At 41.7% G+C, this 13571-nt stretch overlaps 2 protein-coding genes across 3 annotated transcripts in view; one reads left to right on the top strand and one right to left on the bottom strand.

The window, feature by feature from the left end:
• The window catches only part of LOC133663222 (frizzled-7-like), a 791936-nt gene that overhangs the window by 485595 nt on the left and 292770 nt on the right, over positions 1–13571 (top strand). The gene's annotated exons all lie outside the window — the stretch shown is intronic.
• ptpn4a (protein tyrosine phosphatase non-receptor type 4a) overlaps positions 1–13571 on the bottom strand; it is a 134434-nt gene that overhangs the window by 61081 nt on the left and 59782 nt on the right. For both annotated transcript variants that reach the window (XM_062067522.1, XM_062067521.1), the window contains exons 3-5: positions 7131–7238; positions 2917–2959; positions 1099–1177 (exon numbers count right to left, since the gene is read on the bottom strand). In XM_062067522.1, coding sequence (XP_061923506.1) covers positions 1099–1177; positions 2917–2959; positions 7131–7238 — 230 coding nt within the window. The remainder of the gene's footprint in view (positions 1–1098; positions 1178–2916; positions 2960–7130; positions 7239–13571) is intronic.

The raw sequence follows: 13571 nt of genomic DNA, 5'->3' as shown, positions 1-13571 counted from the left end.
GGCCCCTGAACAGACCCGCTCATCTGCAGTGCGCCTTATAATCCGGTGTGCCATATGGTCTGAAAAATACAGTACCTTCTCACTGGCTACTCATGAATACTGTAGAACAGGGGTGTCAAAGTCAAGGCTTGCGGCCCAGATCTGGCCCGCAAATGAATTATCTATGGCCCCCCGGGATGATATTTGATTAGTATTAGTCCCAGGGACCCCATCAAGTCATAAAAATGGGGTGCTACAGTAAATCTTTGGTGTCCCACTTTTTTGTAACCGTTTTAAAAGCAAATTATAGATGCTTCATTATCCTGTTGTATCTCAAATTCTATACTGTGTAATAAACGTTAATTCATTTATTTAAAAAAAAATAATACAAAAGAAAACACATTTTTATGCATATGTGAATTTATTCAGTTATAAACATTCATTCACTTTCTTCTTTCCTTCATGGATCTAAACTTTACCGCTGCCGCTATTTTTTCTCTCTAATATTTTCAGAATGTGTTTGTTCTATTTCTGGCCAAAGTAAGACAAAGAAAACAATCTGAAGTTGTCTTTATTTTTTAGTTTTAATGCCATGATTTTAATAGTCCGGCCTGCGTGTGCACAGATTTTCCTCCATGCGGCCCCTGAGCTAAAATGAGTTTGACACCCCTGGTCTACAACTACAACTGGTTGGGAACTAACAATGTTCGAATTGTAATCATCCAAAAACGATTAGCAGCAAAGTGGACAGCCGTCAATATTGTGGCTCGGAGGCGACAACAAGTAATCTAGCTAAATAGTTAGCTAACTATCGAGCTTGTTTCGCTCTTGATTGTCTCCTTAACCTGCAACTCAGTGCAAAAGGAACATGTGGCTGAGGCGAAAAAAATGTGTTGAGTGTTTTTTTTATTTATATATTTCATTTAAAAAATGAAGTAATATTTTGACACTTAAATGAATATTATTGTTATTATTGTTATTTTAAACGTTTTCGCTGAAATTTCACATGCCTGAAAGACAAGAGGGCCCAAAAAATAACATTATATAAAAACGTTTGACATTTTGTTGCCTGACAAAAAGCCGTACAGTACACAGTCCATGCATCAATCCATGACTTACCGTGTGTATTCTTCCTGAAGTTTACCGGGATCTGCCACGAAAAATTTGACTCTGAAACTCAAGTTGTGGGGGGACCCTCCTGGCAGAAAATGAAAGAAAGGAGAGAGCGGAGCTTGGTGACAAAAAGAGCTGTGTAATGACAAATTTAACCTGATGGAGCTTAAAACCAGTGCGAGGTATTGACTACGGTAATACCTTAAGAAGTAATTTGATATACATTTGTATACTCTAGCCTTTAAATAGACCCCCCTTTTAGACCAGTTGATCTGCCGTTTCTTTTCTTTTCTTTTCTGCTCTGCCCCCCTCTCCCTCGTGGAGGGGGGGGCACAGGTTCGGTGGCCACGGATGAAGTTCTGGCTGTCCAGAGTCGGGACCCGGGGTGGACCGCTCGCCTGTGCATCGGTTGGGGACATCTCTGCGCTGCTGACCCGTCTCCGCTCTGGATGGTCTCCTGCTGGCCCCACTATGGACTGGACTCTCACTATTATGTTAGATTCACTATGGACTGGACTTTCACAATCTTATGCTAGACCCACTCGACGTCCACTGCATCCGGTCTCCCCTAGAGGGGGGGGGTCACCCACATCTGCGGTCCTCTCTAAGGTTTCTCATAGTCATTCTCATTGACATCACACTGGGTTGTGAGTTTTTCCTTGCCCTTATGTGGGCTCTGAACCGAGGATGTCGTTGTGGCTTGTGCAGCCCTTTGAGACACTTGTGATTTAGGGCTATATAAATAAACATTGATTGATTGATTGATTAGCCGTTTCACATCCGTGTTACAGACGCCGTTTGGAAACAATTAAGGTATATAAATAAACATTTCCAAAAAAATTTGTACCGGTATACACTACCGTTCAAAAGTTTGGGGTCACCCAAACAATTTTGTGGAATAGCCTTCATTTCTAAGAACAAGAATAGACTGTCGAGCTTCAGATGAAAGTTCTCTTTTTCTGGCCATTTTGAGCGTTTAATTGACCCCACAAATGTGATGCTCCAGAAACTCAACTCTGCTCAAAGGAAGGTCAGTTTTGTAGCTTCTGTAACGAGCTAGACTGTTTTCAGATGTGTGAACATGATTGCACAAGGGTTTTCTAATCATCAATTAGCCTTCTGAGCCAATGAGCAAACACATTGTACCATTAGAACACTGGAGTGATAGTTGCTGGAAATGGCCCTCTATACACCTATGTAGATATTGCACCAAAAACCAGACATTTGCAGCTAGAATAGTCATTTACCACATTAGCAATGTATAGAGTGTATTTCTTTAAAGTTAAGACTAGTTTAAAGTTATCTTCATTGAAAAGTACAGTGCTTTTCCTTCAAAAATAAGGACATTTCAATGTGACCCCAAACTTTTGAACGGTAGTGTATATCTGCGGTTTATAGTCGGGTGCGGCTAATGTATGTAAGACTATTTTTTTCTTCTAAAATTTGGTGGCTGTGTCTTAAATACCAGGGTGCTCTATCAGACCAGAAAATACTGTAGTCCAACAGAGCTGCAAATCTGGAATAGTACGACAGGAATAGGCTTTTGATGCCACATGTTTAAGTGACTTACTATCAAATTTAAAGGCAGAGTTGAAATGGGGTTTAACCGCTGCTTTAAGCGGACTCAACATTTGAGAACATGTGGACTGGATAATTTCGCCCGAGGTGGAGAGCAGATTTTTCAGCCTTCGCTAAGGTCAGACTGCAGATCGCAGCTGGTAAATTCTGAAATGTGGCATTTATTTAGACTTGGCTTTAGTGGTCGCTGGAAAATGGTCTGAGGGTGCCGGTACGTAAAAGTGGTATGTTGTGGATTTCACCTACTTTTTAACTGCTTCCTGATGGGCTTGTTGGGATCGAGCCAGCGCTGTAAAATATTGATTGAGAGACACTTAGAGACACCATAACGCTTCCACAGCATGACTTTATCACTTAACCCTCCTATTGTCCTTGGGGTCAATGTGACCCCAAGGCATTTTGAGAGTCTCTAAAAAGATGGTTGTCATTAGTTTTTCTTCCTAATATTTCATGACTTTTCCTAATCCATCAGGGAGACACAGAAAAATATAAAATCAACTGCATGATTGTTTCTCATTTCTCTGTACACATTTTGACCACGCCATCGTTCCTCAGGGGTCATATAGACCCCAGGATTGGAAAGCACTATAAGTCTTTGTGTGTTAGAGTGAGACACATGATCCAATTGACTTTTTTGTGCTCCCAAGTGATCTGAACACAGAGAATTCAATTGTGAGTTGATCTGACCATCATACACTGAATTATTGTTGGTTTAATATCGTTTGGCAGCCATTTTGACAGTTTTCCATAGATATTTCGGCACATTGCACCCCCCCCCCACCAAATACCCCCCAGTGGGAAATTACTTATGTGTGCTCCTAAGTCCCCTGAACACAAAGAAACAAATAGTGAGTCAATCCAACCATCATAGACCGAGTTATTGCAGTTTGAATACTGTTAGGCTTGGTCTTGAATGTGACCAAAAGTGATTTTCGTAATTTCTGAACGTACAAATACATATAAACTCAGTTTTCCATATAAGTGTCACACAAGAAATGAAATGGAACAATCACTGTGAGTTTATCTGACTATTACATGCTGAACTAGTGTGGTTTGAGTAGCGTTTGGTGGCCATTTTAGCGTTTTTCTACCTCGAACATCCCAGTAGGAAACCATTTATTTGTGCTCCTAAGTCCCCTGAACACAGAAAAAAGCAGTGAGTAGATCTTTATTAGTAATTGATGCAGAAACCACTGAGATAAATGGTCTTGAAAATAAATTTATAATTTATACTCTGTCGGAATGGCGGGATGTCGGAACAGTTCAAACATTCCGTTCCCGCGCCGTGTGAGAACAGGAGGAGGGGAGGAGGAGGAGCAAACATATAAAAGCACTCGCATAGCAGCCTTCTAAACCATTTCTCTGCTGCTGTCTCTGCTGCTGTTTGTGATATACTCTCTCTCTCTCTCTCTTGTTTCGAGTTTGCCTTCTAAACCATTTCTCTGCTGCTGTTTGTGATATACTCTCTCTCTCTCTCTTGTTTCGAGTTTGCCTTCTAAACCATTTCTCTGCTGCTGTTTGTGATATACTCTCTCTCTCTCTCTCTCTTGTTTTGAGTTTGATGATGCCAAACCACAAGACGTTCTCTGTCCAGGAGGTTTTGGATCAGGTTTTTAGTGAAGAGGTAGACATAGAGGAAAATGTGTCTGAAATCGAAGACAATGTTGTGGAAGACCCTGATTATGGGGCATCGTCCTCTGATGAGGATGAGACCCTTGATGCTGAAGTTCCTGTCAACACTGGAACACCAGCAGACATTTTCCTGTCCAAAAATGGAAAGTTGTCGTGGTCCCCTGCCCCACGTCAACGGCAGGGTAGACTTAGCGCTGGTAATGTCATCAAAATGGTTCCAGGCCCAACCCGATATGCGATTAGCCGTGTCCAAGACATAAAATCTGCATTTGAGCTCCTCATGACACCATCAATTGAGAACCATGTACTCTTGATGACCAATTTAGAGGGGAGTCGTGTGTTTGGGGACAGTTGGAAGCCGATCGATGCAATTGACTTGCAGGCATACATCGGGTTGCTCATTTTGGGGGGCGTGTACAAGTCCAAAGGCGAGGCAGCAGAAAGCCTGTGGAATAAAGAGACTGGAAGGGCCATCTTCCCAGCCACCATGTCTCTGAAGAAATTCCATATTATGTCTCGTGTCCTACGGTTCGATGACAGAGAGAAAAGACAGGGCCGGAGAGAACATGACAAGCTGGCAGCTATCCGGGATGTATGGGACAAGTGGGTTCAGCAACTGCCATTGCTTTACAACCCAGGCCCCCATGTGACTGTGGATGAATGTCTGGTGGCGTTTCGTGGCCGCTGTCCATTTAGACAGTACATCCCGAGTAAACCAGCCAAATACGGCATTAAAATATGGGCAGCATGTGATGCCCAGTCGAGCTATGCCTGGAATATGCAGGTCTACACCGGCAAAGCCCCTGGGGAAGCACCTGAAAAAAATCAGGGCATGAGGGTTGTCCTGGACATGGCTGAGGGACTGGAGGGGCACAATATAACGTGCGACAACTTCTTCACCTCCTATGCCCTTGGTGAAGAACTCGCAAAGCGGAAAGTCACCATGCTGGGGACAGTCCGCAAGAACAAGCCAGAGCTTCCCTCTGAGCTTGTTGCAATCAAGAACAGACAGGCTACATCCTCAGTGTTTGCCTTCACTGAGAACGCCACAGCTGTTTCGTATTGCCCCAAGAAAGGGAAGAACGTTGTGCTCATGAGTACGATGCACAAGGATGCCCAGCTCAGCACCAGGGAGGACAAGAAGCCACAAATGGTGTTGGACTACAATGCCACAAAGGGTGGTGTTGACAACCTGGATAAAGTCACAGGCACGTACAGCTGCCGACGCATGACTGCACGATGGCCCCTTGTTGTATTCTTCAACATCATCGATGTGAGTGCCTACAACGCTTTTGTGCTTTGGAGGGAGATCAGTGAAGGCTGGAACAGCGAAAAGCTGTACCGGAGGAGGCTGTTCCTGGAACAGCTGGGGTACGCGCTGGTGCAACCCCAAATTGCACGAAGAGTTGTCCTACCAAGAGCCTCAGCGGCTGCTGTGGTGATAGTGGAGGATGTTCAGAGGGAGGCACACACCTCCAATCCTCCAGTGGCCAGAGGGCAAAAACGAGGCAGGTGCCAGATCTGTTCCACTAGGAACGATAACAAGACAACTAATACATGTGGGGGATGTGGCAAATACATCTGCAAGGAGCACATCCGTTGTGGATCATGTGCCCAGTAGTGCTTTACCCTTTCTTGGAGAGTGGGGGATGAATATTGCCATTTTTCATTTGTTTTACATTTCTTGAGAGAGGTAGACTCTAGGCTACTTTTTGCAGTCTGTGAAAAAATAGGAGTGGCAGACTTTTACAGTATTTTAGTTTTTTTGAAATAAGACAATATTTTTGGTAAATAGCCTACTGTCTTGTTATTTTTTTCTTCAATTATGGACACTCCAAATGGCCGGCCAATGGTCAGATATTTGTTGTTGTTGAAAAAAAACAAAACAAAAAAAAAAAAAATACAAAATATAAAGAGTAATAAAAAAACTTCCCCCATTGAGGATTGCCACCTTATCCTGGTCAGAGGGTTTGTGCTTGACCCTTTCTTGGAGAGTGAGACGAATATTGTTATTTTCAAATGGACACTCCAAATGGCCAACGGTCAGATATTTGTTGTTGTTGAAAAAAAAAAAAAAGAAAAAAAAAAAAAGTTATAAAAAACTTCCCCCTGGAGGATTGCCACCTTATCGTGGTCAGGGGGTTTGCGTGCTTCCATGACCCTAAGAGCTATAGCTGGTCTTAGGGTAGAAGCCTGACTAAGTGCAATCTAAATGGCAAAAAACAACAACAACAACAACACCATACAATTAATACAATTCGGTCACATTCAATGATGGCCGCCTAACAGTATTCAAACTGCGATAACTCGGTCTAAGATGGTTGGATTGACTCACAATTTGTTTCTTTGTGTTCAGGGGACCTAGGAGCACAAATAAGTGGTTTACCACTGGGAGGTTATCTGGGGGGGGGGCGTAGTGTGCCAAAAAATCAATAAAAAACGGTCAAATTTGACACCAAACGGTATTCAAACAACAATAATTCAGTGTATGATGGTCAGATCGACTCAGAGTTGACTTCTCTGTGTTCAGAAGACTTGGGAGCACAAAAAAGTCAATTGGATCATGTGTCTTACTCCCACACACAACAACTTATAGAGCTTTACATCTCTGGGGTCTATGTGACCCCTGAGGAACGATGGTGTAGGCAAAAATCGAGGTCAATAGGAGGGTTAAATTATTCACCCATGGCCACACACACACACGCACTTGTCAAAAATATGCTAACACTGTGTGTGACGATACAAACACACTTGTGTGCCGTAATCACACACACACACACCGTTTGGATAAATACAATAACTCTGGATTAACCTAACATGATACTGACCGGGGTATCCGAGGAGTCATCTGCCAAGTACAGGCCAAAGTAGTCTCTTTCAGTCAGCTCCAGGTGCTTGAAGACAGCATCTTGCAAGATCTGCCCATGATCGGACTTCTACAAAAAAAAAAAATAAGGCAGAAGAGAGACAAATCATTAAAAGGCTGTGACCCTGATACTGCAAAACTGCGACATAGTATTTGGGAGTAAAAAAAAGGACGCTCCGAAATCTGATGTGTGTCCTTGTCAGTTTGCGGTTACTGAACTTCACCAGACAGTCGGGGGAGGAACTAATTACATTACATCTCATTCAGTGGGACTTCACTGAAGGTGCCATGTTGTATAAAAGTGTGCTGCTGAAAAGACTATTTCCCCTCCATACTTGTCTGCAGCATTTCAGTGTGCACTAATAAACATATTTAACAGCATCATTCTCTCTGCACAAGAACATGTCTCAAGAATGAAACTCATGTTTGCCTGGGGGACATTGTAGCGTGTGTGTGTGTGTAGTGTGTGTGTGTGTGTGTGTGTGTGTGTGTGTGTGTGTGTGGACAGTGGAGCCTCCTAAAAAATACAGAGAGTGTAGAAAACTTGATGTCATCATTCTACATGGGGGCTGTTCAACGACATAATGAAGAGGACCGCAGTTTCAAGAGCCTAAGGGCTCAGGGGCCGGACATCGAAATTTTGGACGTATTGTCAGAAAGTTCCTCCGCGGGTTATATTCCTTTGAGACTGCGTTTACTTGCCGTAGTTTCCGGACTATAAGGCGCACTTAAAGTCCTTTTATTTTCTTCTCAAAACTCGACAGTGCGCCTTATAACCCGGTGCGCCTGGTGTACGGAATAATTCTGGTTTTGCTAACCGACCTCGAAGCAATTTTATTTGGTACATGGTGTTTGATCAGCCGTTTTACTGCCGTGTTACAGACACTGTTTGGAAACAATTAAGGTATATAAATAAACTCCGGTGCAGCTAATATATGGATTTTTATTTTATTAAATTTTTTTATTTATGGGTGCGGCTTATATGCCGGTGCGCTCTATATTTCTGAAAATATGGTATGCAACTAGAGATGTCCGATATTATCGGCTGATAAATGCTTTAAAATGTAATATCGGAAATTTTCGGTATCGGTTTCAAAAAGTAAAATGTATGACTTTTTAAAACGCCGCTGTACGGAGTGGTACACGGACGTAGGGAGAAGTACAGAGCGCCAATAAACCTTAAAGGCGCTGCCTTTGTGTGCCAGCCGAGTCACTTAATATCTACGGCTTTTCACACACACAAGTGAATGCCATGCATACTTGGTCAACAGCCATACAGGTCACACTGAGGGTGGCCATATAAACAACTAACACTGTTACAAATATGCGCCACACTGTGAACCCACACCAAACAAGAATGACAAACACATTTCGGGAGAACATCCGCACCGTAACACAACATAAACACAACAGAACAAATACCCGGAACCCCTTGCAGCACTAACTCTTCCGGGACGCTACAATATACACAACCCGCAACCTCCTACCGCCCCACCCCCCACCTCCTCATGCTCTCTCAGGGAGAGCATGTCCCAAATTCCAAGCTGCTGTTTTGAGGCATGTTAAAAAAAATAATGCACTTTGTGACTTCAATAATAAATATGGCAGTGCCATGTTGGCATTTTTTTTCATAACTTGAGTTGATTTATTTTGGAAAACCTCGTTACATTGTTTAATGCATCCAGCGGGGCATCACAACAAAATTAGGCATAATAATGTGTTAATTCCACGACTGTACATATCAGTATTGGTTGATATCGGAATCGGTAATTAAGAGTTGGACAATATCGGAATATTAGATATCAATCCAATCCAATCCACTTTATTTATATAGCACATTTACACAACAAGAATGTTTCCAAAGTGCTGCACAGCCATGTTAAAAACAATATTAAAAACAATATTAAAAACGATATTAAAAATAATATTAAAAACAATATTATGCTACACTAATGACTGAATAAAAACAAAGAATAAATGAATAGAAAACCAATACAGAGACAATATAAAAAATAAATATGATTAAAAACGATTTTAAAGGGTAAAACCAATTAAAACAGTAAAATAGACATCAAAATGTATAACCCTAACCCTAACCACACAGGACAACAGAGGACAGAAGACCACACAACTCACGTAGTGTTAAAAGCCAAAGAATAAAAGTGGGTCTTAAGACGAGACTTAAAACACTCCACTGTGGGAGCCGTTTGAACATGGAGGGGCAGAGTGTTCCAGAGTTTAGGGCCGACCACAGAGAAGGCCCTGTCTCCCCTGGTTTTAAGTCTCGTCCTGGGCACCACGAGCTGGAGCTGGCTCTCGGACCTCAGAGCGCGCGCAGGTGTGTAAATTTGGATGAGGTCAGAGATATACTGAGGTGCCAGTCCATGTAAAGCTTTAAAAACAAACAGCAAGGATTTAAAATCAATTCTAAAATGAACAGGGAGCCAGTGCAAACTCCGAAGAATTGGGGTTATATGCTCACGTTTCCTGGCCCCTGTTAAAAGTCGTGCTGCCGCGTTCTGGACTAACTGGAACCGGGAGAGAGCTTTTTGGCTAATTCCAGCATAAAGTGCATTGCAGTAGTCCAGGCGACTTGAAATAAAAGCATGCACGACTTGTTCAAAAAGGTTAAAAGATAAAAATGGTTTTACCTTTGCTAAAAGACGAAGATGATAAAAACACGATTTTAAAACGCCATTGACTTGTTTGTCAAATTTAAAATCGCTGTCTATAGTGACCATATCGGCAAAAAAGCCATTACCGGACATCTCTAATTTTTTTTAATTTAGTGGGTGCGGCTCTATAGTCTTGAAAATACGCTATGCAACACATACACGCCTGGTTTCACAACAAGTGGGTTGCTGTTGTAAATGTACTATGCAGATACACGCAACATGTGACCAGCAGCAGTTCATTGATCCAAATAGTCGTTCATATCACAGAGTTCCATGAGAGAGAAGGATGGGTGAGAGCATAAACTGTGGAAGCACAAGTGGAGCAGAAAGTCACACCTGATCCTGCTGAAATCAAGTGAGCTCCCACGGGAAAGCACACACACACACACACACACACACACACACGCTGCCCTACTGCTTTGGTCCGCCACTCTCTTTTCCCTGGTGACACACTTTTACAGCCCAGTGCGTGAACATGCGTGAGAGTGTGAATATATGTGCAAGGCACGAGCAGATTGATGGCTGACAGTTGCCTTGTTGATATCGTCGCCTCAAGGTTCACCAGCCGTCTATTAGCCCTGTGTGTGTGTGTGTCTTGTTAGGTGGGAATCAACCGCGCTGCTCTTCATTTCCTTACCGCTCACTTCAACACCGCAGCTGAATGATTTAGACAAAAGAATACACGCAGGTACACCTCCTTCCATTTGCATTGAAGATGCTTAATAATCAATGAGCTATTGCTTAGCTGTAAGACAATGAGCCTTGAACGCTGGCTGCAGATCAATTGTACGCTGACCAGCAGGGCGCTGACAGAGAAACTTCTATAGACCGAGGTCAAACGCCCCATCTCTTCACTGGGACTACAATTAGAAAGTATACAGGACATCGATAAGGTGTATCTACATTTTTATCGCAGTGAATGACATGATGTATACTGTAGTTTTATTACCTTGACCCCGCAGTCTCATTTTGACTTACAAGTAGGGTTGCCAACTCAAGAACGACCGATACCAACACAGATTATTAGTACCATATTTTCCGGACTATAAGGCGCACTTTAAAATCCTTTTTTTCCCCCTGAAAACTCGACAGTGCGCCTTATAACCCGGTGCGCCTAATGTACGGAATAATTCTGCTTTTGCTTACCGACCTCAAAGCAATTTTATTTGGTACATGGTGTAATGATAAGTGTGACCAGTAGATGGCAGTCAAACATAAGAGATACGTGTAGACTGCACTATGTTGGCAATATGACTCAAGTAAACAACACCAAACATTTTATATGTTCCATTGAAAATATAGAACGTTACACACGGTGCTCAACAATCTATCAAAATATTTTAGTACGACTTTGGTAAGCTATGAAGCCGCATTATGGATTGTCGGCGCATTAAACATACGAGTATTAGTATGGTGTGTGTATAAGTTAAGACATTATCTGGCGTTTAGTTTTGCAATATTATGCAAAAGCAACTTTTCTTACCTTCTGGTACCTGCTGATCTGAATTTGGGATCTGCATAAATCCTAAAAAATTGAGCGTGTCTGCTTTTGTAGACCTTAGTCGATAAGCTTCGTCTTTTTCCTCTATCTTCTTGTTATGGGACATTCATCCTCCGCTGTTGCCATTTCTAATATAAAGTAGTGTAAAGTTCTTACTTATATCCGTCAGTAAACTCGCCATGAAAGCGCTAAAACATACCGGTGTAGTGAGTTTACATTATTCACCCAAGGAACTTTAGTTATTAGAGAGTTCCGGTCGGACGGTTTTTCACGGGACACATTCCCGGTGGATGAGGAGATGCTGCTCCGTTATTGATTTAAGTAAAGTCTGAATGTCATTAAAACAGTTAGCTCCATGTTAAGTAGACCACAAGGAAGTGTTTTACATTTAGAAAAAAAATAAAAAATAAATATGACTCCTGTAATGCGCCCTATAATTCGGTGCGTCCTATGGTCCGGAAAATACGGTAGTCAAGAAGGCAGAGTACCGATATTTGGAGCTGATATTCATTTGCAGTAAAAGTTATTTAAACATGAATACTATGTCAGTAAACAGCTGGACAAGGCTTTATGTTGTTTAATATTATTTTTTTAGGAAACATCATACCAGTACGACGTAATGTTTTATGTGGCGCTACAGTTGTGGTTAATTTAGCACAAAAAGCTCTAGTATTACATGTGTCAAAGAGGAGCATCAACATTTGCATTTCGAAACGGAGAAAATCTCCTGAAAAAATCGGTAAAAATATACAGGATTTAGCTAAATCACAATAACTCGCCATCTATTAAATTTCTTATAATTTCATAGCAATTTATGGATTTTATACATTGTGATGTTTCCTAGTGAGAAACCCTGAATATTGCGAACATTTTAAATAAAATGTTCCCAATTAGCCTGTTCACCTGTGGGATGTTCCAAATAAGTGTTTGGCGAGCATTCCTCAACTTTCTCAGTCTTTTTTGCCACGTGTGCCAGCTTTTTGTTGCATGTTGCAGGCATCAAATTCCAAATAAGCTAATATTTGCAACAACAACCAAAAAAATATACAGTTCTAACGTTAAGTATCTTGTCTTTGCAGTCTATTCAATTGAATATAGGTTGAAAAGGATTTGCAAATCATTGTATTCTGTTTTTATTTACCATTCACACAACGTGCCAACTTCACTAGTTTTGGGGTTTGTAATTCCGAATAGCAACCCAATGACTATCACTTGTGAATTTCCATTAATAAGAGTAAATGTTGCTTATCGTGCACTTATTGCATTTTTAAAGGAAATTTGTATGTTTCTTCCAGTTTGTCTAAAACAGCTTCTCAAGTCAAATGGGCAAATTACTCTGAGCTGTTTTTATTCCTTGTTGACTGGGAAACACTCCTCACTTTGGAACTACAGCGTTTGTAGGAAGCGTGCTCGTCGTACATTGTGAAAATAGACGCGAGGACATGGGCGAGCATGTCGGTGCATTCTTTCTGCTCCTTTTCCACAACAACCTACCAGAGGAAACTCCGTATTTTGGATGGCTGCGGGGCTGAACCAAGCGTGACGTCGTGAAAAAAAACAAAAAAAAACGACACGAGACAAAAAGAAATACCGAGTAAAACAAGAGCGAGTACACGCACGCACACACAGCTGAGGGAAAGTATGAAGACAAGGAGTCATAGAGAAAAAGACAAAAGTGAGCAGCCAAAAGAGAAAGTGATTGACGACGCGACTGAACGAGACAAACCCTCTTTGTGGTTGTCTCCATCAGTCCACCAAGCTCACTGACAGAAATAGTGTCTGCATGCGTGAGAGCGACACACTTACGTGTTGACAACACCCGAGCAATTAAGATTAAGTATTTTCTTCATAGGGCCATCATTAGGCCTACTGTAGCACTCAATTAAAAATAGTGCTAGCACTGTCGTTAACACGGGTGTCGGGCTGGGCGATAAGGAACAAAACTCATATCCCGATATAGTTTGGCCCATAAACTAACCCATGAATGGAAATATTTGTTGACGTTAAAATATCTCTGTTTTAAAATTTCCGGGACTAATGGGGATCCCAAATACACAAAAGCAGGTACCAACAAGTAAGAAAAGTAGGTTTTGCACAACAGGATCCCAACTTAAGAAGTGTTTGAAATACAAAAATAATGGAAATGGAAATAATACAAGAAAAGTCAAATATATTTCCTCCTATTTTAATGCCTCGAACTTGAAGTAAAACAAAGTATTATTGATTC

Source organism: Entelurus aequoreus, linkage group LG13 (genome assembly GCF_033978785.1).
Source record: "Entelurus aequoreus isolate RoL-2023_Sb linkage group LG13, RoL_Eaeq_v1.1, whole genome shotgun sequence".
NCBI lineage: Eukaryota > Metazoa > Chordata > Actinopteri > Syngnathiformes > Syngnathidae > Entelurus > Entelurus aequoreus.
This window is presented reverse-complemented; position numbering and strand designations above follow the sequence as displayed.